Below are 23,705 nucleotides of genomic sequence, written 5' to 3'. Positions count from 1 at the left end.
TCACCTCATTAATCTTTAAATAGGATGTCTCTTCAATATTTATTGGATTAATAACATAATTGATAGTTATGATAAAATGTCTTACACAGAGCAATGCACTCTCAACCCTTCTGTGAGAAGAGATACATAGGAGCTATGTATGTAAGGGATAGAACCAGGTGCATCTGCAAAGCTTAAAATTATAGCCTAAACTCACCTTAGTCCTGAGTGTGCCCTGCTTCTGTTAAAGGAGGTTCATGTTCAGAAGTATATGGCATGCTCTACCACAGTCCAAAAGCACCACTCAAAATACTATGGGATGGTGCTGAGCCATCCACACACTTTCTCACCAAAAACCAGATCTCTGACCCTTGGCCTGAAGTATGCATCTCAGGGAAAGAAGCCTGATCCTAAATCCTAAGACATATCACACTGTTGCAGCTAGTACAGCTAGCCAGATTAGACTCCCTGCTGTAAAGATGGTGACAGCAGAAAGAGGATAAATAAAATAGGCAGAGCTTTCAGTATGAAACATGGATGGATCCTAAAGAAGAAGGGCAGACAATAAGTAATGGAAAGAGATATTCATGGAAATATTTGAAGTATATTATCTAATACCTAACCAAAGTAGTGCCAAGTCAACAAAAGGGAAATGGCAGGAGAAAATCAGGATATAAGGGTATTACCACTCACAGACCAACAATTCAACACCATTATACCATTTTATGTAAGTGCTACTTCACAAGCTAAGGAGTTGAGGCCCCAGCAAAACTTGTCTCCAAATTCTGGCTCACTCCAGATATGTGGCACTATATGAAACTCCTCTCCTCCAGGCTAACTTTACAAAATAACAATACCTATCAGTACTTATCACTTGCCAGGCAATATTTTCAGTACTTTACATATATTATCTCATTTAATTTGCACAATAATTCTATGAAGCAGGTACTATTTTAAAGAGAGAGAGAAATGGAGGCACAGAGAGGTTGAAGTAACTCACCCAAGGCAACACAGCTTGTAAGTAGTGGGGCTGAGAGTCAAACCCAGGCAGTCTGGATCCAGAGTCCTAGATCTAGAATCCATGATCTTAAACTCCTAAGTGAATCAGTTTCCTTGTAAGTGAATCTTATGTGTTTATCAAGGACAGCCTTGTACAGCAGAACTCATAGAGTTCTGGCATGTAAAAGTACTGGCATATAAAATTTTAAGACGCAAGTCAAATATGCATTTGGTCAATGGCGGAGTAACAGTAAACAAAGTAAAATATATATTTGAAAAGAGATATAAATGCACACCTTGAAAACTAGGGAAATATAAGTATACAAGGTAAAGAATACATCTGACATATACACACTAGTATATATAAAATAGGTAATCAACAAGGAACTACTGTATAGCACAGGGAACTAACTCCACTCAATACTCTGTAATAACCTATATGGAAAAAGAATCTGAAAAAGAATATATATATATATATATATATGTATAACTGATTACCTCCTATATTAACTTCCATGTAAAGTAATATCTATGAATAGTAAATGTTAGATTTTTAAACTCTGAATTTTTAAAATAAATTCAAAGTTAAAAATCTGGTAACTCAATCAAGATCTAGAAACTGATGGAAGGAATCATAACATATATGCTTTTAGAATTTATGCAGTAGTTAATAAAATAATGCTACTTTTTTTAAAAAAAGAGTACATATGAGAGGGGATTCAGAAGTGCACTTGAAGAGAATGGAAATCACAGTATAAGTGCAGAATTTTTAACTTTTAAAATATATAACAATGTTCTTTCAAGTATGGGAAGAAGCTGATTTCCCTTGTTATTCCCTCTCTGGGGATATACAGATCCATATATTTGTGCCTATCTAGACATTAGGCTGTAATCATACATTTCCTAGGATTATAATTGTATACCTTCCCTATAAAAACAACTTGTGGTGGATGGAAAAGGTAAGAGGAGGGAAGGAGCATTGAACCACAACTTCAAACATGGCAAAAATTTGTGGGTTTTATGATTGGTTTAGCCCAAAGATTTTCTCATATTTCCATGAAGTTCTCAAGACTATGGTAGTCTTCCTCTATCAGCATAAGTACTACTGGTTCCCACATGTATGATAAAGCTGCCCCAGAGCAGTGAAAACTGGAAGGTACTTCACTTTGAGGTCAATCATCTTTAAAACAAAGCATTTCAGCAAATTCTGGGGCCATACATGTGATGTATTATCTACACAGTGGGTTCCTCCCAAAAGAGATGATGCCCTAGTTTGAACTGCATCCTTTTTTGCTCACCAGGTGTTTATCAGCACCAGACACGGTTCCTGGGTCATGTGCCGTATCTCTGAAGATGGCTATCCCTGGGACATGGTGTTCCACACCCGTTTTAGCTCCATGCTCCGAAATGTCCTGCCACGAAGAGTTGTAAAATGGGTGATGGAACAACAGATGAATCGGTGATTCAACCATGAAAATTATGGACTTATGCCTCAAAACAAGTAGAGTTACTTTGCTTTTTTATGGTATACTCATTGGTAATCAAGGATGTCAGAGGGGTTTCTTTTTGCAAAGAGCTAAATTGCTAACATGGTAGTTCAAACTACAACCTAACAATATGGGTATCATGTAGCTCCTGGATTTTGAATTCCAAATTTGTTCTGTATGCCTTTTAAAAAGTAAATATTTAAGAAGATGAAGTATAAATATTATGAGCTGCTCCAGAAAGTAGAACTAGGGTCATGGGAAGGACTTCCTAATACCCAGAGCTGTCCAACATTGGAAAAGGCTGTTTTAAGAGATTGTGACCGTCCTTTCAGAGGGTGGGTGGGAAAACTGATCCAAATTCTACATCTGTTAATTCATACTTTGCTAACTCTGTACACCACAAGGGTTCTTCCTGTGGGTAGCTTTCGAGAACATACTCACTGCCTGTTAATCTGTTATATATCACTGATCTTATAAACACAAGCAAAAAATATGGATGTTTATTTTTCTTTATTTGATAACAGGCTCCTTCCCTTAAAAAAAAAAAAACAGAAAAGGTTTGCAATCTTTCAACAAATGCAACGTGGCTGCTATCTTCTGAGATCTGATACATGTACCATGTATCCTTATTTTTTTAACAAAATGGTTCTCAAATCTACAAAAAAGGAAATTCCAGAAATACAGCCAGACTTTGCTCCACTATTCATGCTATCACATACATACAGAGACTCCACGTATATTTGGGATCAAGAAATATCCCCAAACTTGATTCTATGCATTAATTTTCACACTAATCCCTTAATAAGTTTCAAAACTAATGGGAATTTAACTAAGTTTTCCTTACTTACTTATTTATGATCAGATAGAAATTAAATGGAACATCAAGATAATTAAAGGTAGATAACATAAAACAACAGAAATTATCAATGGGATAATAACAACTGGAATGCTCAGGAATTGACCACAGGCATTGGCATTTTGTCTAAGCCCTTAGGAATGCCTCCTTTTTTGAAATGTGTTTTGCCCACATCATCTACATGTTTTGCTTATTTGTTGAGGGAAGAGATATGTGACATGAGAATAAAGTCAGAGAGTAAGGCTTGGGGTAGCCCAACTAGTCAAGTTAGAAAGTTTTATGGATATTTGAAAAACCTCTTTATTCCCCAAGCCCATAAAATATCAAGAGAGTTCAAAACCCCTCATTAAATACTCTTTCTGGGGCTTCCCTGGTGGCACAGTGGTTAAGAATCCGCCTGCCAATGCAAGGGACACGGATTCAAGCCCTGGCCCGGGAAGATCCCACATGCCGCGGAGCAACTCAGCCCATGCGCCACAACTACTGAGCCTGAGCTCTAGAGCCCGCAAGCCACAACTACTGAGCCCATGTGCCACAACTACTGAAGCCTGCGCACCTAGAGCCCGTGCTCTGCAACAAGAGAAGCCACAACAATGAGAAGCCCGCACACTGCAACGAAGAGAAGCCCCGGCTCACCGCAACTAGAGAAGGCCTGCGCACAGCAACGGAGACCCAACACAGCCAAAAATTAAAATTAAAATAAAGTAAATAAAAAATTAAGAAAAAAGAAAAGAAATACTCTTTCTGAGTGTTTTCTTCTGCATGTTTCAGATACCTTATGAAATAGCCAATACTAAGTGATGATCTTCCAAGTCATATACTCTATGGAGCCATCAAGGTGAAATCAAGAGTGAAAGAGCTCACAGAAACTTCTGCCATCTTTGAGGATGGAACAGTGGAGGAGGACATTGACATCATTGTCTTTGCAATAGGATATCCTTTCTCTTTTCCCTTCCTTGAAGATCCACTTGTTAAAGTAGAGAATAATATGGTCTTGCTGTACAAATACATGTTCCCTCCTCACCTGGAGAAGTCAACCCTTGCATGCATTGGTCTTATCCAGCCTCTAGGTTCAATTTTCCCAACTGTTGAACTTCAAGCTCGTTGGGTAACAAGAGTTTTCAAAGGTAAGTGAGTGGGCAAGTGAATGGCTGAGTGTTTCACACCTGGTGGATTTTGCTAAATAACAAGTTTAGAAAAGGAGGTTGCCAACAAGAAGGTTGCCAACCTTGGCTGCTCTCACAAAACTGACATCCTAAAAAGTTAGAAAATTCACAAAATAACCAATACTGGGATATGATAATAATAAATATCTGCAATCATTCCTTTAAAATATTAGAAAATTCAGAGAATTTCAGTTGGCATAATGTTAAGTAAATATTATTTTTTCTTGGACTAATGAGAGAACAGAAGGAAGGAAGACATCTATGACTCCTAGTTTTACCTATAATATGTTTATAAATTCCTCAGAATATGTGCAAATCAAGAGACCTAGGGCCTACTCCATACTTAACTCCAAATTAACTCTTAATACCTAAGCAGCTCAACCTCACAGATCCCTACAAAGCTATAAAATTATTAAAATATTTCTCTCTGAGCATTGTGTAGCACTTTGTACTTCTCAGAAGGCTGTTACTATCTCCCTGATCCAGGGCTCAATTCAGCTCAACAAAATCTTATTGAATACTTAGCCCTGTGCTGGAACTTGGTAGGATACAGAGAAATCTAAATGGGTCATTTTAAGATAATAAGACATGTGCTCTGTCAGAGGACTGCATGGAGTGTCTGGAAAAAGAGAAAGGGTGCTTAGCAACAGCAGAGTTTGGATAAAGGAAGGGCATGTGGTCAAGGAAAACTCCCTAGATAACTGGGTTTCCCAGGTGCAGAAAAGGGAATCAGCACAGAGGTGTGATGCAGATGAGGAATTATTACAAGATACTTGACATTCCTAGAACATGAGGTGTGAGGCAGAGAGGGGTGAGAGATTATTCTTAGAGAGGAAGGGACCAAGACACAGGAACCTTTTAAGACATGCTAAGGAGCTTGAATATAAAATGTGTATCGGCTCTTCCCAAATTTAGCTACACATAAAAACCATCTGAGGGACTCTTAGGGACCCTGGCCTGAGGACCTAGTGTCTCCATTTAAGAAAGCTCTTCTGCCAGAAGACCCAATGAAAGGTTTAGCAAGGACCAGACATTATCAGATTTTCACTTTTGATAGATTATTTCAACATTAGTGTGAAAGACAGATTTGAAAGGCGAAAGGAATAGAGTCTCAAAGACCAGTGAGAAGGCTACTGTAATCGTCTATACTAAAATGTGATACAACCTCAGCCAGGCAAAGAGACAAAGTGGAGAAGAGAGCTAGTTAAGAATCAAACCAGCGGGATGTAATGCTTTGCTCCATGTAGAAAAATTCTAGGAAAAGAAAAGAATCAAGGGTGACTTGATCAAGGCAGACCTCAGGTGGTGGAAACTGGGTGGGGAGCAGTGCTGGGGCTAGAGGGAGCGTGTGGTAGAGGATGCAAGTCTGAGCAGTAGGACTTCAGTGATGAGCTCAGTTTTGGACTCATTGAATCTGAGATGTCTGATGACTAGCCATATCCAGGGAAGCTCACCATTCTTCAGCATGTCTGAAGTTCCAGGGACACCTGTGACAGGGGACGGAATCACAAGCACACAGTGATAACTGACATCAATCTTTCTCTCTCTCCACTGCCCTACCTCAGTTTGTGCCACCCCTTCCCTCACCTGGTTTTCTTGAACAGCCTCTTAATTTGTCTTGCTGCCTTTAAACTGACCTGCCGGGAGCCCATTTCCCAAAATTCAGCACCTCAAAGAATCTTTCCAAAAGGCGAATCTCATCTTGTCCCCCATGGCTTCCCACCACTTTCAGAATGGAGCTCAAGCCATCTGGCACGGCTTCCCAACTTCTCAGGCTCACCTTCCCTCTCCACCTTCTTCTCTAACCCCCCACTCCCACCCCAGAGTCCACGCTGTAGCCTGGTGATCCCTGGGCAACATTACATAGAACTCAATGCGGGTGGTGCACCCTGGAGTTCAACAACATAGCAGCGCTGACCGATATCTCATGGGTAAATGGCCAAAATTTAATTGTAGGAATCAACTGATTGTAGGAATCAGTTGATTGTAGGAATCAATCATCTAGATAAAGCAATGAAATTGAATCAAACCCACTACTCAACCAACCTTCTATTCTCTAGGCTTGTGTACTTTGCCCTCGGAGAGAACTATGATGGCAGACATTATCAAGAGGAATAAAAAAAGAATTGACTTGTAAGAATTTTTTTTAATTCTTTACATAGAACAGTGTTTCTCCAAGTATAGTGATCTAACTACTCACAAGAACCACCTAGCTGCTTCTAAAAAAGCAAATTCTTATACATACTACTTTAAGATCCAACTACTTAAAAACAGTAATTTCACCAAACAAGAACATTTATCCTTGACCTAAATTTATTTGTTTTATATATTGCCCATGTTAGATTCTGTATCCTCTCACACTCTGTGGTAAAGAGGAAGTGGGATGGGGGCAGTGGTGGTGACAGTAGCCTAAGTATCTCTGGAAAGTTAGCTGGAGGAACTCCCATCAAAGCAAATTAGAAAGGAGTTGGTGTGAAGTGAAGGTCAAGGATTTACATTTTGTGATGAAGTGGAATGGAGTTCAACAGAGATCAAGTACATTGGAAAGTAGACTTGGGGGCCTTATAGTGTAGAGGTTATCTCACATTCAAATTCTAATTCATCTACTATATGCTAGTCAGAGTGCAAGGTACTTTAATAATTTAACAAGCAAATATTGTGTCTCTTCTGGGCAAAACACTGAGCTATGCTTTCATCTGTGTTATCTTGTGAATCTTTGCAGCAATCCTGACTAGTTTTACTTGCCAGGAGACTTGGAGAGTTATTCAAAACTCATTTATTCATTCATTCATTACTTCGTTCTTTCAATAGCTAATGAATACCTAATGTTCTTATATAACTTAGAACATTTTGTGAATCTGTCCTTTATTCTTTCTTCATTAAGGTTTGGAGAGAGCAACAACCAGATACTGCACACCAGTTACATCGACTACTTGGACGAGCTCGCCTTAGAGATAGGTGCAAAGCCAGACCTCCTCTCTCTCTTGCTAAAAGAGCCTAACCTGGCTGTGAAATTTTATTTTGGGCCCTGCAACTCCTATCAGTATCGCCTGGTTGGACCTGGGCAATGGAATGGAACCAGGAGTGCCATCTTCACCCAGAAACAAAGGATATTGAAGCCTTTAAAGACACGGGCTCTAAAAACTTCATCTAATTTCCCAGTTTCCTTCCTGTTGAAAATCCTGGGGCTTCTTGCTGTTGTGGTGGCCTTTTTTTTTCCAACTTCAGTGGTTCTAATATGTCAGCATAATGCTTTTGGCTTTCATGTCAGTCAGTACCTCTTAAAGAGAAAAAAAAAAAAAAGACTAAGAAAAAATATTAAATCTAAAGTCTAAATTTTAGAGTTGAGGAAAACAGAGTGAGAGAGGTAACTGTGGAGAGTTAGCAGACTTAGGTCTATGTGTAAAACTGAAATTGTGTCATGAAATTTCTTTGCCATTTCTACTCTTCCCTCAAGTTCACTAGACTCTCAAAAAAAGACAATAAAATAACACTGGCTAAACAGTGCTGCCAAGCCCTGGTAAAGAAGAGTCATGTGGAAAAATAGTAGAATTACACAGAACGAAAAGCACCCATGGTTTAAATCACTGGAAAATTTTAAGTGTGGGAAAATATTAAAATTCCTGTGTGTTGTTTTTGATAGTCTTCTTAGCCAAACTCTATATGGTAACAAAGTTCTCAGATGTTAGGTCATGTGCCATTTGCTTCATGGAGACTCACTCAAAAATACTGGAGAAAAAAATGAGAGGATAGACTTAGAACATGGCAATGCTCAGACAGACTTTTAGGGCCTCACATCGAAAGCTGAGCAAGTAGCCACATTTCTTATATTTGTCTTATATTTTGACAGAAACACTGCTGTGAAAATAAAAATGAACATGCCATAAGAGATAGATATATGTATTTATAATATATAGAGTACTTATCATAGACCAGACAATTTGCACATTACATGTATTATTTCATTTAATTCTCATGACAATTCTGTGAGATGGGTGCAGCTCTTATACCCATTTTACAGATGATGAAACTGAGACTCAGAGAGTTAGGTAACATGCCCTGGACCAGAGAGCTGATCTTGAAATGGAGCTGGAATTGGAGCTCAGGTTTGCTTGACTTTAGAAATGAAGACTTGCCCCATAATATACATTTTTACAAAAACCTCCATTATTAATCAAGTACTTAATAAGTGTTTATTTATGATCACATATATGTTACTTTTGGAGGACCTTTACATAGAATACAGCACTCTTCTTACAAATAAGATCTGATTAGTTTTATTTATAATATTTGGGTTACATTTCAGCTAGATCTAAAATTCGTTTGAAGGAATTTACAATAAAAACACCTATATAATAGCATTTAAGATAATCATTGACATTTTCAAAAAACAAGTGTCGAGGAAGAAAAGTATATCTCCCAAGTAGATGAAAAGTATTGTAATGACTGGACCTTGTATTTAGCTCTAACCATACAAATAACCAAGGCAAAAAGCAAAACAATATTTAATCTTGGTCATCTGATAAAAGAAAGCATGCTGGCTTGTTAGGAGAGACAAACATTTGCTTAAAACTGAACTTTAAAAATGTCACAAGCAATTCAATGTTAATAGACATTGAGCAACATAATAAACACCTGGTTATAAAGCAATCGCTACAGCCATTCTTTGCACAAATTGTGCTTTGGGAGATTAAACTGTGCCATAAGCCCAGAACAAGACCTTCAAAGAGAGGGAAAATCTCAGAGACTCAAGATTTAGACAAATTTCTCCTCTTATTCCTCCAAAGCCTTTTGTGGTCATCACTCTTCACATTGGCCTGGATTTCTCTCTCAAGTGCCTAGAACAATGTGATGGCAATCCCTATCAGTGGAAACTCTTTAAAGGCCATTGAAATGACACCAGCATTTAAATACAAGATTTTTTTTTCATTTCTCCTATAAGCAGATTCCTTTGAAAAAAATTGCAGGGGGTATATATACTTAGTTATTGGTTAAAAACTGATTACTTTTCTAATTATTAAAGATTACTTGCAAGCCATTATATTATTAATAATAATAATAGAATTTATCAAGACTTTATAGCAAAAGTAGGCAAACAACTGCCTATAGGTCAAAACCAGCCCACTACCTATATCTGTAAATAAAGTTTTACTGGAACACACCCACACCTATTCTTTCATTGTCTGTGGCTGCTTTCAAGCTACAATGGCAGCACTGAGTAGTTGCAAAAGAAACAGTATGGCTCAACAAAGCCTAAAATTTTTACTATCTGGCCCTTTACGGAAAGTTTGCCAATCCCTGCTTTCTAATGTACAAAGCATTGTCCTAGTTGTTTTTTCATAACTCATTCATCATTACCACTACCTGGTGAAACAACTATGGTTGCTATCCTATTTCTACAGTGGAAGATTGAGAATCAATTGTCAGGTTGAGGCTGAATCAGTGGGGAAAAAACTAGCACCATTAGGACAAAATGGTTACTAAATTTATATCCTTGAAAAGTTTTAGAAAGGAGATGATCCCTTGAAATCATTCCAAGTATTCTGATATCTTTTTAAAACATAAATAGTTCATTTCCAGAGCCTGAGATTGACTAAGGAAGACTCATTCAAGTCTATTCCTTTGCCTCCATACATCCTGAAACATGAAATTATCCTAGACTAACCATCTAGGATAGCTTGTTCCAAACTGTGATCCACAGAGATATTCTCTGCATCAGAATATCTCAGGGAGTTCACAGAAGTGCAGATTCCTGAATAAGATGTAATGATAATTCAGACCTGCTGAATCAGAACCTCTGCTGGAATCTATAGTCTTGATAATTTCCCTGGAGGATTCTTGTGCACATTAAATTTAGGAACCATTGGTTTGAGGCTTCTGGGAAAAAAAAAAAAAAAAAAAAACCTGCTGCTTTCAGAGATTAGTCCATCACTTTTTCCACACCTCAGGGCCAAATTCCTCCTTAGGTTCAGCCTTAGTGTTTCTTGCTGTACAATGTTTGTTCTTCTCCTGTCAAGGCTCTTAGCTAGCTACCATCTTCTTGCAAAATTTCTCCCTGTGATGGTTCCCTTTCACTAAATTTTATTTTAACTATCCTTTTCTAGATGATAGCTCCTTGATTTTCTATTCCCAAAGCCAAATGTTTCACATTTGTTCTTTGCAGAGAGATAAAGATTTTTTTAAATAAAACTCTTGGACCATGATGTGTAACAAAATTTCAAGTAATAAAGATTTTAAAAGCTTAACTGAGGTAGAATCCAGCATTCACATTATAATGAGGATGGCAAAGGAAGATTCTTCCTTATAACTAGTCTTTCATCCTGGAAGATGGTGCTACTGACCTGCAACCCCCAGTAAAGAGCGTTTGGCTATCTCCTGGGAGGGAGAATGTGTTTACATAGAACATACCTCACTTTCTTGTCCAATCTGCCTTATGACCAGATCATGGATCAAAGAAGCTAAAACAAAGGCTCCTGAGATTAGATTCTACTTAATTCAGGTTGGATGCCAGAATGAGATTAAATATGCAAGGGTTTTATTAAGGAAAATAACTGTATGAGGGAAAAGAGGGAGAGTGCAGGAAAAGGCTGAAACAGCTATCAAACTACAGTGCAAGTCTGACCCTGAGTGAAGGAGAGAGGGAAGAAGGGTGGATAGAAACATAGAAACATTATAGACTGTTGTGCAGTCTAAAGAAGATTCGGCAGAGCCACTGGGGAGTCCTCAAGCCATCAGAGAAGCCCTAACTCTCCTGTGAATGATCTGCTTCAGTCTCTCTGCCGTGTCATCACTGACTGAAAGCAGCTCATGGGAAAAGGGGCCCGAGCACAAGCATAGCAATGCATCTCAAGTACAGCAGCTAAGACCCTTGGTTAATTATACCCCCTATAGTTAGAGATCCATAAAACACATTCTCAAGGTTACCAGAGGCTCATAACATCATTTTTATATTCTTTAATTAATTGAATCATAGTTTTTAAATTAGTTTACCTAGTTCGTCTCAGTTGCTTCCACAGCCATCTCTTCCACGCGCCCTCACCTTGCTCCAAAACTTCCAGTCCCTAGAAGCCAGACTTGAAGGCGTTTATGAGAGCACCAACAGAGAGGAGCTACGGAATCCTTTCCTGCTGACACTTGACTCCTTTTCTCAAGAACCTTCAGTGGCTTCCCATCCTTCCTTTGTCATTCAAGATCCTCCATACTGGCTGTAACCTACCTTCCCAGCCTTCCTCCCACTGTGATGCCCTCACACCTGCTCTCCAGCACACTCCACACTGCCTCACTAGCTGCCCTTACTTCATGCTATCTGCTCTTGCTTCCCCAGCCTCTCGTAGTTAAGATCCCATCCTTCCTGCAATGCTAGGTCAAATACTATTCTCCATCAAGCTTTCCTCAGTCCCTCCAGCCCAAGTACATCTCCTTCACCTCTGTATTACCAAACCACTTTGTTTTAATCCTGCAATAGTGTTTACACTCTTGCCTTCTATTAGGTTACTTTTGTAGTCCCTAAAGAAGTCACTTCTGCTTTCTGGGATTTAGTTTTCTCATCTGAGCATAAAAGAGGGGGTCAGATAATCACTAATGCCCATCAGATATAATATTCTATGACTTTATCATAATTCCTTAACTGTCAATTTCTTAATAATGGTTAAATAGGATGTCTTTTGTATCATGTTCACTGGCACTAATGGCAAAGGTGACAATTTTGTGCCTAGGAGCCACAAAATCCAGCTCCCAGAAAATACAGAGATTAGGATAATTTGGCACTCTTCAGAGTGAAGCAATAATAGGAATTTTACTTCGGAACCAAAAGATCACTGCAAGTCACTGGGTCATTTTAGGGGTGGGAGAGACTAAAGAGAATGCTCTCAGATAAGAAAACAGAGGTTCAAAGAAGTCAGGTTACCATCCAGGGCCACATGGCTAGTCATGTCTCCTGAATATCACCTGGTATTGCTTCCACTATCAGTTCAAACAAACTGCAGTAAGGATTGGCTGCTTTACCTGGTGGATGAGAAGTACCTAAAACTTGTATTTTTACACCTAGATGTCCATCTACATCTGCTACATATTCTGGGAGAGGAATTTCAATTATAACCATTAAACAGAGTTTTGTTGTTAGACATTCCTATACTTTGTGCTACTGGCCAGTAGAAAGTAACTGATTCTCTAAGATCATCAATATCTCTTAATGTTGAACTATTTCAAGTCTAGCAACCTAAGGAAACAGGATAAAATAGTAAAAAGTCATCATTTACTGATCATTATGTTCTAGATATTATAAAGAATTTGACTTTATTTCACCATATTTAATCCTCATAACCCATTTTATGCATCAGGAAATTGAGACAGAGTGGTAAAATGGCTTTCCCAAGTTATGTGGCTTATAAGTAAGCCCAGCTGGGTTTTACTGCCAGAACTGTCTGACTCTGCAGCCTGTGCTAGATGATGGTGTGCAGGATGATGAATCAATTTTTTAAAAAATCATTTATTATTTCTTCACTTTACAATGTCTGTCTTATATCCAAAGTAAAATATCATGTTAATCAATTTTATTCCCTCTCTACACACCAAAAATGGAGCTAATCACCAGGAGAACTAAGAAGGTGATGAAATACAAGTTGTCAAAGAAGGTTCAAAAATGGTTTTAATATGTTTGTGTCTAATACAATAATAAAAAATTGTATGAATGACTACATTACTAAATACATTAATTTAGGTATTAAGGTATCTAAATAAGAATGGGAACCACATTTGTTTGAAAAAAATATTCTCACAAGTGCCGGGGGGAAAAAAAAAGAGACTTGAGTTTTGGTCAGAATAGGGTTCTTCAGGAGAAAAGAAAGGTTCAAGTTATTTAAAAGAGGATGGAAGGAAAGAAAATAAGAACAAAAACAAAGAATAGAGCCAGCAGAATTGCAGAATGCTGGGTAGGGTGCAATGCAAACTCTCCTTGTGATTCCTCAGTAAAGTTACTAAACACAAAAAATACTGAGTTGAAGGTGGACATTTTGTGGAATAGAGAAGGAGCCAAGCCCTGCACTTATATTGCTTTGAGACAAAACAACAGCACAGAGGCCAATGCAGATATAGAGAAGACCAGGCTATTCCTAGGAATACCAAGATGAGCAAGAAAAAACAGATGCAAACTTTTAAGATTTAGGTTGAGCTCTGTAGTATTTACAAAGCACTTCCACAATTATTATCTCACCTAATCCTCACCACAACCTCGTGTTTTAGGCAAAACAAGGATGATTATCCTACTCTGCAGAGACAAATACTAAGGAAACCTGACTTCTTGCTGGTGTTCTCTTCCTGCTTCACCCCACCACTGCTATTCTAGATATGTCACCATGTAAGTATTGCCCATTAATTACAAACTCCTTAGGCGGTTACAAAATAGCACCTTAGGGCTTCCCTGGTGGTGCAGTGGTTGAGCGTCCGCCTGCCGATGCAGGGGACGCGGGTTTGTGCCCCAGTCCGGGAGGATCCCACATGCCGCGGAGTGGCTGGGCCCGTGAGCCATGGCCACTGAGCCTGCGCGCCCGGAGCCTGTGCTCCGCAAGGGGAAAGGCCACAACAGTGAGAGGCCCGCGTACCGAAAAAAAAAAAAAGCACCTTAAGTAATATGTCAGTTTCTAACTCACTGTTGCAGATTTTCCCACAAAATTCTCATCAAGCTACAAAGACATTTAAGGGAACTTAAAGTCGCTGCTATTTGCTCTAGTCCTTAGATGGTAGAGGTTTGAGTCACTGATTCACCACTGTTGACAGAGAAAAGACCCATTTCAAGCAAAATAATTGGCCTTAAGTAGGTATGGTACTATTTCTACCTCTCCTTTCAGTGCTACTATTCTGCAGGTGTATTCTCACAAAAAGAGAAAGAACAACCTCAACATGCAAGAGACTTAGGGAATTAACCCACTTCAGAAGATGTATATTTTTTTAAAAATCTATTGAGAATGGCATAGGGAGCTTCTTGATGCTCTGGGTGGGGGGTGGCCGTGTTGAAGGGTAAGGAGTTGTGGTTGTTTTAACTTTTTTTAGAGGGAGAAAGAAAAAAATTGCACTGGGTAGGTCCAGTTTACAACTGTGACTAAAACGAAGTAAATTCTATGCTCTCTTTCAACTTTAAGATTCTATGGCTCTAAATATGAATCAGAGCAGGGGAAGAAAGGAAGGGAGGTAAGACTTCAGAAGATGATTTAAAGGGACTTCCCTGGTGGCACAGTGGTTAAGAATCCACCTGCCAATGCATGGGACACAGGTTCGAGCCCTGGTCAGGGAAGATCCCATACGCCATGGAGCAACTAAGCCCATGTGCCACAACTACTGAGCCTGCACTCTAGACCCTGAAAGCCAAAGCTACTGAAGTCCATATGCCTAGAGCCCGTGCTCTGCAACAAGAGAAGCCACCGCAATGAGAAGCCTGCGCACTACAACAGAGTAGCCCCTGCTCACTGCAACTAGAGAAAGCCCGTGTGCAGCAACGAAGACCCAATGCAGCCAAAAATAAATAATAAATAAATTTATTTTTTTAAAAAGGAACTCAACCCAGTAAAATTTAAAAAATAAATAAAAATAAACAATTTCATTAAAAAAAAAAAAGATGACTTAGAAATACAATGAAGGAACAAGAAACACCCCTCTAGTGCAACAGTCATTACAAGATAGGTATGATGCATTAACAACTAATTCTCAAATCTCAAGACCTTGAAATAAGACAAAAATTATTTCCCTTTCATGCTATGCATCCATTGGCAGGTAGGCTCTGCTAATCATAGTTACTCAGGCATCCAGGCTAATGGAACAGGCATGCTGAAAGTTGCTGGTTAACACACTGAAGGAAAAGAAAGTGCTATGGGATCTCACACTGGCAATTAACTCCTCTGAGCCCAGAAAAGACACTTGTTACTTTGGCTCACAGTTCACTGACCAGAACTAGTCACGTGTTCCCAACAAACCACTAAGGGACCAAGAAGGGACCCTGTGCTCAAAGGACAGAAAGTCCAAATTACTCCCTAAAGGGCATCATTGTCTATCAATTTTATTTCTCAGGGTCTAGGTTCACTTCAAAAAGGGGCCTGGAGAGCTTTCCCCATTCCAGGGCCTCAAGTACAATTGACAATAAACCCTAAAAATAGCAGAAAGTGAAGGTGCCACTGAAGGCCAGTCTTCTCATTTTTAATTACTATAAGTTTCTTGCTTATTATAGAAAATGAGATGCTATGATACATGATCATGCTTATGCTCAGCAAACACTATACAGTTTTTGTTTCCACTTATGTTAGCAGCATGCCTGGCAAGGCCCTGGGACCTCCTTTGTGTGCTCCAAGGGTGCATGTACAAATTAGTGTAAGTGCCTAAGTACTGCGGTTTGGGACACTAACTGTGGCCCTGGCCATCAAGGTATCCATGACTCAATGTCAAACATATTTTGATTTTTAAAAACACACTTGAACTAATAGTAGTCTTGAAGGCTTAATTTCTGGGTAAAAATTAAGCTTTGAAATCATCCAAATACTATCATCTTCATAGCTACAGGAAGGCAGCTGAGCTCAACAGAACAAACAATGCTGTCTCTGTGCCAAGTCTTTAATAAACGGGAAAGAAGGCAAAGGGTGAGCCTAATGAGCAAGCAACAGACACAGTGATACAGAAGGCCCTCTGCATGTAGGGCCAAAGGGTGTAGTGATACTATGTCCAAATTCAGGAAAAAAAAAAAAAAGATTTATCCTTCCAGAACCTTTCCCCTGCTTGGGTCTTACCAATCTGTCTTGGAGTTTACTCTCTGTACCTGTGGGAGTCATTTCAGTATTATGAATCAATAATCAAGACAGTTTATCTGTTCTGGCAATGGCATCACCATCATCATCCTCATCATCGTCATCACCATCACCATCATCGCCATCGCAGCCACCTGCAGAGTGTGTACTATGTCCAAGACGCTCTACATAGATTGTCTCATCTAGTCCCTACCACAATCATCTGAGGCAAGTATTCTTATGCTTATCTTAAATTGAGGAAATTAAAGCTTTAAAAAGTTACGTAATTTTCCCAAGATTAAAAGTAACTGGCGAAAACATTACTTAAACCCAGGTCTTGTGACTCCAAAGGCTATGCTCCTCCCATATATTTGTCGTATTTCCCAAGTGCCTGGGCAATCATCTGTGCTCAGGAAGGCTTTAAAAATTGGGAGATTGGGATTGATATGTACATGCTACTATATGTAAAATAGATAACTAATGGGGATCTACTGTATAGCACAAGGAACTCTACTGAATACTCTGTAATGACCTATATGGGAAAAGAATCTTAAAAGGAGTTGATATATGTATATGTATAACTGATTCACTTTGCTGTACAGCAGAAACTAACACAACGTTGTAAATCGACTATACTCCAATAAAAATTAATTTTAAAAAACAATAAGAATAGAAATAAACAGAAAAAATTGAATTTCATAATGTAGGTGATGTATGATTTTAAAATAATAATGATTGTCTCTAAATGAGAAATGGATCAAAACACTTAAAAGTGAATCTTTGGTGTAGCAGTTGTTGTCATGATTGCTTTATTTTATTTATTCCCTCCCCTTTGATGAATGAAATCTATGAATAATGAAGATGCTGCTGTGACTCCTTAAAATAATTTCTGTTTTGCAGGGAGAAGAGTAAGTCTAAAGTACATATCACCAGTGTTTCTCTTAGCATGTCACTGTTGCAATTAATCAAGTTAAAATATAAACAATGGCTAACCTTAGGTTCCAAATTCTGCATAACATTCCTTATCTCCTAGACAGGGTTCATCCGGTATACTGGGGACTCCTAGGCCAACACTGGTTCAGGATTATCCATTTAGATTTCTGCAAGCTCGAGTCCTAACTGTGGCCAGGACTTGGCACCAAGAATTTCAAGTACATAAAGTAAATAACAAGATATAATCTCTGATTCCTTTGGATTAGGGAGGTGGGGGCCAGAGTTTTCCTGTTTTGTTATTATGCTTCAGGACAGAATCACCTCACCAGAGTGCCACTCTCTCTGTCTGCGGAGGAGCTATAAAGCCACTCCCTGCCCCAAGGTACAAAGAGAGCGGTAAATGCTTGAGTAATTGTAACGGGACAGTAAAGTCAGATATTATCAAGTCTTCTGTGTACACTGGTAAGTACATTGCTGGTCAGACTACTAAGTGGTTAATCAAAAGGGAAACTTAGATTCCTAATGCAAAGGGAAATCAGTCATTTTTCTTAAGTGCTTCCACTAATAGCTTCTGACATGGTGTCTGACAATGCTTTGGGGGTTTGTCTACCAAATGATGGCATTTGACACAAGCTGAGAGAGAGAGGCAATCCACACTTTCAGATCTGACTACTTTGTGTTGGCATGTTGTCTTCTTTCCTGTTGTTAAAAGTGCTCCATTCTACGCATTATGACAAAATTTCTTGATTCTCGTACTGTTGTCAGTTCTTTTTGCTAATTCTGCTCACAGCTGAATTCACAAGATTATAAACTTTAAGGGTTTCAAAAATCTCTTGTAGATATCCAGTTGAATGCCATCTGATTTACAGATGAAGAAACTAAGTCTGTCCTTTGTTATTTCCTAGTTTCCCCTCCAGCCTACGGAATATCTATGGCCTTGTAACTGGTACGGTGAATTCAGAGCCGGGCAGAATTTTTCTTATCAGGTGGTGTGTTTAGGAATAGGCTTGAGGAGGTGGGGAATGGCTGCTGGAGGATTGAAATCCCAGAGCATGGCCCTGCTCTAACCCGAGTTTCTTACCAGTTTGTGCTCGTTTGTTCCCAAGGGCTAAGTGGGCACCCTCATTCACCCCTAACTGCATTCAACTAAATCTACTATCTCTGATCACTCCTGAAATGCACAGCCCACTTCAGGATATTGTATCATTGTGCAGTCCGTGCCAGTATCCGTGTGCTAAGAAAGTGTGTGAGGGGGGTGGGGGGAGAGACAGAGAAAGGGAGACACAGAGAACATAGGACAGAGAGACAGAGAGAGAAAGAAAAAGGAAGAGAGACGGGTGGGTAATGTACAAATAAAGGACTGGATACAAGCCTGACAGCACATCAGTGAAGATGGTTTCCTTTGAAATACATAGATGAGTCACACTAGAAACAGTCAGGAAGCACTGGTTAATCGATACACTGCTGGACTAGATATAGGATAATTTGCATTTCCTGACACCAATAGATAAGGTGTCCTGATCAATTAAAAATACACTCAGAAGGAAACGCTATAACCCAGAGGTTCCCAAACTTCCCAGGTTCAAGGGAATCTTTAGAGTGTGAGTAATTTTTTCTCGGGACCTCCAAGCTGTAGTTCCTTTTATTAAGTAGTCAGGTCCAAACAACTTACGTATTTCTGTTCTCTGTATTTGTATTTTTGCTCTTTTTCAAATAACCTTGTAGTTGTTTGAAAAAATAATACACAAATTGAAAGGAAAATAGTATTTTTATTTCATTCTTGAATAACCACAATTACTTAATAATGAGGTGTATATGCCTGCTACGCACTGCACTGCTCAACTCTTAGAATCAGATCGCACATTGTCACTTCATTTCCTGTTCTACCTCAACCAATTTTTGTGCACTACTCGCTTTTTAACATTGAAATGGTCAAAAACCCAGCTTTGCAAACATGTAGCATCATCAAATAGAACACAGCCTTATCTGATATAAAAATTGTGAACTACGTCCAGTGAATGCTTTGTTTGGTGTTCAACAGACATGGAGTATTACTGTGCTTTCCTCAAATTTTTAAAATAACTCAGTTCCTCTACACACAATTTTGGGAATGACAGCCCTAGCCTCATGTTCTAACCCCCTATATTATCCTAATAAACCAAAGTGGGCACTCAATCTGACTTCAGTACAGTATATATTTGCATCTTACTTCTTTGAAGTAGAGGCAGCAATATAAAATGCCCAGGAAAAGAACAGTAGTTTGTAACCCCATGGTTAAAAATCGGTAACTTTGATGCAACTGACAGTGATTTCTCAACTCATTTAGTAATTCTGTGTTGCTTAAGTTATTTTGCTTGATGTTTTTTATAAACTCACTTTCATCCAGTGACACTTTACCAATTTAGTCATATTTTTTATTTTTATTACTTATTTCTTTCATATTTAGTCAGCTTTGAGGCTTTCTTCATTGAAATAACGATGATGGTGGTGATGATGATGATGTTACACTGCTTTTAAAACCTCCAACAAAGGAATGGCCAAATTTTTTTTGAATATTCACATAAGGAGCAATAGCATTTTTAATATTAGTTTTGTATTAGCATGTGAAATAGCACTCCAATAATCAGTGGCATTAGTGTACTTTTCACCCTAATAAAAGTTCCTACTATGTTTTCAATCACTCTGAAGTACAGCAGTCACTGACTGGAAATGATTTTTAGTTAAAGGAAATAATAAAAGCAGACAATACTTTTTCTAAAAAGCACTTATTAATTTTTTAATCATTTTGGTTTCATATAATTATCAATACTTGAATGAGTGATTGGAAGCATTAATTTTTATCAGCATTGAAGGCAGTATTTGAGTGTATATGTGCTCATGTATTCTAATGTTTGCTTTTCCAAACATGGGAACAACTCAAATGAGACTATGGTGACACACCAAATAGATCTGAAGCAAAAACTTAAAGAAATAAAGAAAAAGTCCTTAAGCGTGACTTTGAAACGTATTTTTCTCCTTTTTTCTTTTTCTCTCTTTCCCTTTCACCATCATTCTTACATTTCCCTACTCATTTCCTTCACCTGCTAGAAGACAACCTTTGGCTATACATGTCTAGTTGCCCCGATGACTCTGAGTCCAAGTAAATAAAAAGAAAATTGTCAAGGCAGATAGCCACAAAAATATCAGATTAAAGAAAAATCTCATGAAGATGTAAAAATAACATAGCAACATCTATTTGGAGATGAGAATGTCCCAAGCACTGTGTTAAATGCTTTTTATACATTAGTTGATTCTTACAACAGGTTCTACTTCTAGCTTCATTTTAGAGAGAAGGAAACTGAGACACAGAAACAAATTACTTGTGTGACATCATACTTCTGGCAATTAGCCAACACTGAACTTCAAACTCAGGTCTCTGACTCGCAGCCACCCCACTGTCCCATGAAAAGCCTCAGGGATGTTTACTTCTCAGAGAAGGCTGGCTGCATCCGGCCCACACTGAGTAACAGTGGTGACCTGGGGAGAGAATTTCCGTTTGTTGTACATTTGATAGAAAGTCATTTTGAGGAAGGACTCTCTGACCCAGGATATTAGCTCCCAGAAGATATTTGCTCAATTATTTTTTTTAATTAAAAAGACATAAGGTGATTAATTAATTCATTTTACCTAACAGGAAATCAATCCTCTGCCAAATATTTATGCAATTGCTAGTACAGTCCAAGCATGAAGCTAGGAGCTATGAGAAAATGAGAGACAAGTCAAAGAAAATGACCTATTGTGGGGAAACATGTAGGTCATACGATCCAGTGAATCAACACTGTAATGCAGTCCCCTCATGTGGGGAACATGCTATTTTCTGTAGGAGGCAAAAGAATAGCAAGCCCTCTGTGGAGTCAAGCTGTCATGATGCCTCTATGGACCATCTCTGGCCCTTATAAGGGCCCTCTCAGTTTCCTCCCTTTCCAGTGCACTTCCACCACTCCTCTGCCCACTGGAGTTCTTTTCATCCTTCAAAACCTGGAGCAAAGGACTTCCCTGGTGGTGCAGTGGTTAAGAATCTGCCTGGCCAGAACACTCTATGACATAAATCACAGCAGGATCCTTTTTGACCCATCTCCTAGAGAAATGGAAATAAAAACAAAAATAAACAAATGGAACCTAATGAAACTTAAAAGCTTTCGCACAGCAAAGGAAACCATAAACAAGATGAAAGACAACCTCAGAATGGGAGAAAATATTTGCAAATGAAGCAACTGACAAAGGATTAATCTCCAAAATTTACAAGCAGCTCATGCAGCTCAATATCAAAAAAACAAAAACCCAATCCAAAAATGGGCAGAAGACCTAAATAGACATTTCTCCAAAGAAGATATACAGATTGCCAACAAACACATGAAAGAATGCTCAACATCATTAATCATTAGAGAAATGCAAATCAAAACTACAATGAGATATGATCTAACACCGGTCAGAATGGCCATCAGCAAAAAATCTACAAACAATAAATGCTGTAGAGGGTGTGGAGAAAAGGGAACCCTCTTGCACTGCTGGTGGGAATGTGAATTGGTACAGCCACTATGGAGAACAGTATGGAGGTTCCTTAAAAAACTAAAAATAGAACTACCATACACCCAGCAATCCCACTACTGGGCATATACCCTGAGAAAACCATAATTCAAAAAGAGTCATATACCACAATGTTCATTGCAGCTCTGTTTACAATAACCAGGACATGGAAACAACCTAAGTGTCCCTCGACAGATGAATGGATAAAGAAGATGTGGCACATATATACAATGGAATATTACTCAACCATAAAAAGAAACAAAATTGAGTTATTTGCAGTGAGGTGGATGGACCTAGAGTCTGTCATACAGAGTGAAGTAAGTCAGAAAGAGAAAAACAAATACCGTATACTAACACATATATATGGAATCTATAAAAAAAAAAAGTGGTCATGAAGAACCTAGGGGCAGGACGGATATAAAGACGCAGACCTACTACAGAATGGACTTGAGGATATGGGGAGGGGGAAGGGTAAGCTGGGACAAAGTGAGACAGTGGCATGGACATATATACACTACCAAATGTAAAATAGATAGCTAGTGGGAAGCAGCCTCATAGCACAGGGAGATCAGCTCCGTGCTTTGTGACCACCTAGAGGGGTGGGATAGGGAGGGTGGGAGGGAGGGAGACGCAAGAGGGAAGAGATATGGGGATATGTGTATATGTATAACTGATTCACTTTGTTATACAGCAGAAAGTAACACACCATTGTAAGCAATTATACTCCAATAAAGATGTTTAAAAAAAAAAAAAGAGCAGCCACCTCTCGCCGCAACTAGAGAAAGCCCACACGCAGCAACAAAGACCCAATGCAGCCAAAAATAAAATAATTAATTTAAAATAAATAAATAAATAAAATGAGTGATTTTAAAAAAAAAAAACCTGGAGCAAATAGTATATCTCTGTGTTGCCTTCCTACCACCCCAATGTCAGAATTAGCACCTCTTTCTTCATGCTGTTACTGCAAAGTGTACATGAGACATATCTCTGTGTTAGCACTTGACACAGAATATTGTTATCTATTTTCAAATCTTACTTCCCCACTCAAATGATAGCTACCATAAAGAAGGCATCATGCCTAATTCATCTTTTGTTCCCTTGTTACCTTGCCTAGGGCTTAGCAACATAGAAGCCCTTCATTAGGTGTTTGAAGGCTAATTAACCAGAAGATGAATCACAGAATATGGTTTGACAAGACCCTATAGGGCATTTGATTCCCCTTTCTATATAACCTGTTAATTTCCTACTTACAAAATCTCCAAAAAAATCATCATACAGACTCTGCCTGTAAAAATCAGAGCTTGAAATGCTGGAAAGTGCTTAAATTGACCTAAAATTTGCCTGAATATAACATCTTCGATTCCATGATTGGCCATAATTCTAATCTTTCTGTCCATGATGATTCTTCAAATGTTTAAAGGCAAATATATACGGTACTGCATCAGGCCTTTGGAGTAAGAGTCAGTACAGATATCCTCTTTTACAAAGGAGCCCAAGGCAATTCTACCAGGATCCAGAGCATGACTTCTCGCAAAGGGAGGCTACTAGCTTTTCCCTAGTAAGTAAGATCCAGTTGCCACAGGGAAGCACCTGACTCTATAACACCTTTACATGACACCTGAAAAAAATGAACCTTTTCATTTCATTCAAGAAATATTTATGGGTGTTGAGCATCAGTTACATTATGTTCCAAGTGCAGCCCTAGACACTGGGGCCACAGCAGAGAACAAAGCAGATGAAGTCTCTATAGTCGAACTACTTCTCTGTTTCCCAATCCTGAAAATCAAAAGATGTATATTCAGTTTTGTGGAGACAGCTCATCTGTGAAACAAGAAAATGCAAATGTTCAGAGAAAAAATGTCTTTGGGGTAGCTTTTGCATCTACTCTGTGACCCATGTGGTTTAAAAACTTACTAACTTGGGGAGAGAAAATTTTTCACAAAAAAATATTTGA

At 38.7% G+C, this 23,705-nt stretch overlaps 1 protein-coding gene across 1 annotated transcript in view; it reads left to right on the top strand.

Annotated features, from left to right (window-relative positions):
• FMO2 (flavin containing dimethylaniline monoxygenase 2) overlaps window positions 1-7,781 on the top strand; it is a 59,102-nt gene extending 51,321 nt beyond the window's left edge. The window contains 5 exon segments of the mRNA XM_022560064.3: window positions 2,280-2,479; window positions 4,093-4,448; window positions 6,548-6,620; window positions 7,372-7,696; window positions 7,698-7,781. Coding sequence (XP_022415772.3) covers window positions 2,280-2,479; window positions 4,093-4,448; window positions 6,548-6,620; window positions 7,372-7,696; window positions 7,698-7,724 — 981 coding nt within the window. The 3' untranslated portion in view covers window positions 7,725-7,781.
• The last annotated feature ends 15,924 nt before the right edge of the window (window positions 7,782-23,705 follow it).

The sequence above is a fragment of the Delphinapterus leucas genome, chromosome 1, assembly GCF_059928025.1.
Source record: "Delphinapterus leucas isolate spDelLeu-1000000601 "Yukka" chromosome 1, BTC_Dleu_Yukka2, whole genome shotgun sequence".
In the NCBI taxonomy this organism is placed as follows: domain Eukaryota; kingdom Metazoa; phylum Chordata; class Mammalia; order Artiodactyla; family Monodontidae; genus Delphinapterus; species Delphinapterus leucas.
This window is presented reverse-complemented; position numbering and strand designations above follow the sequence as displayed.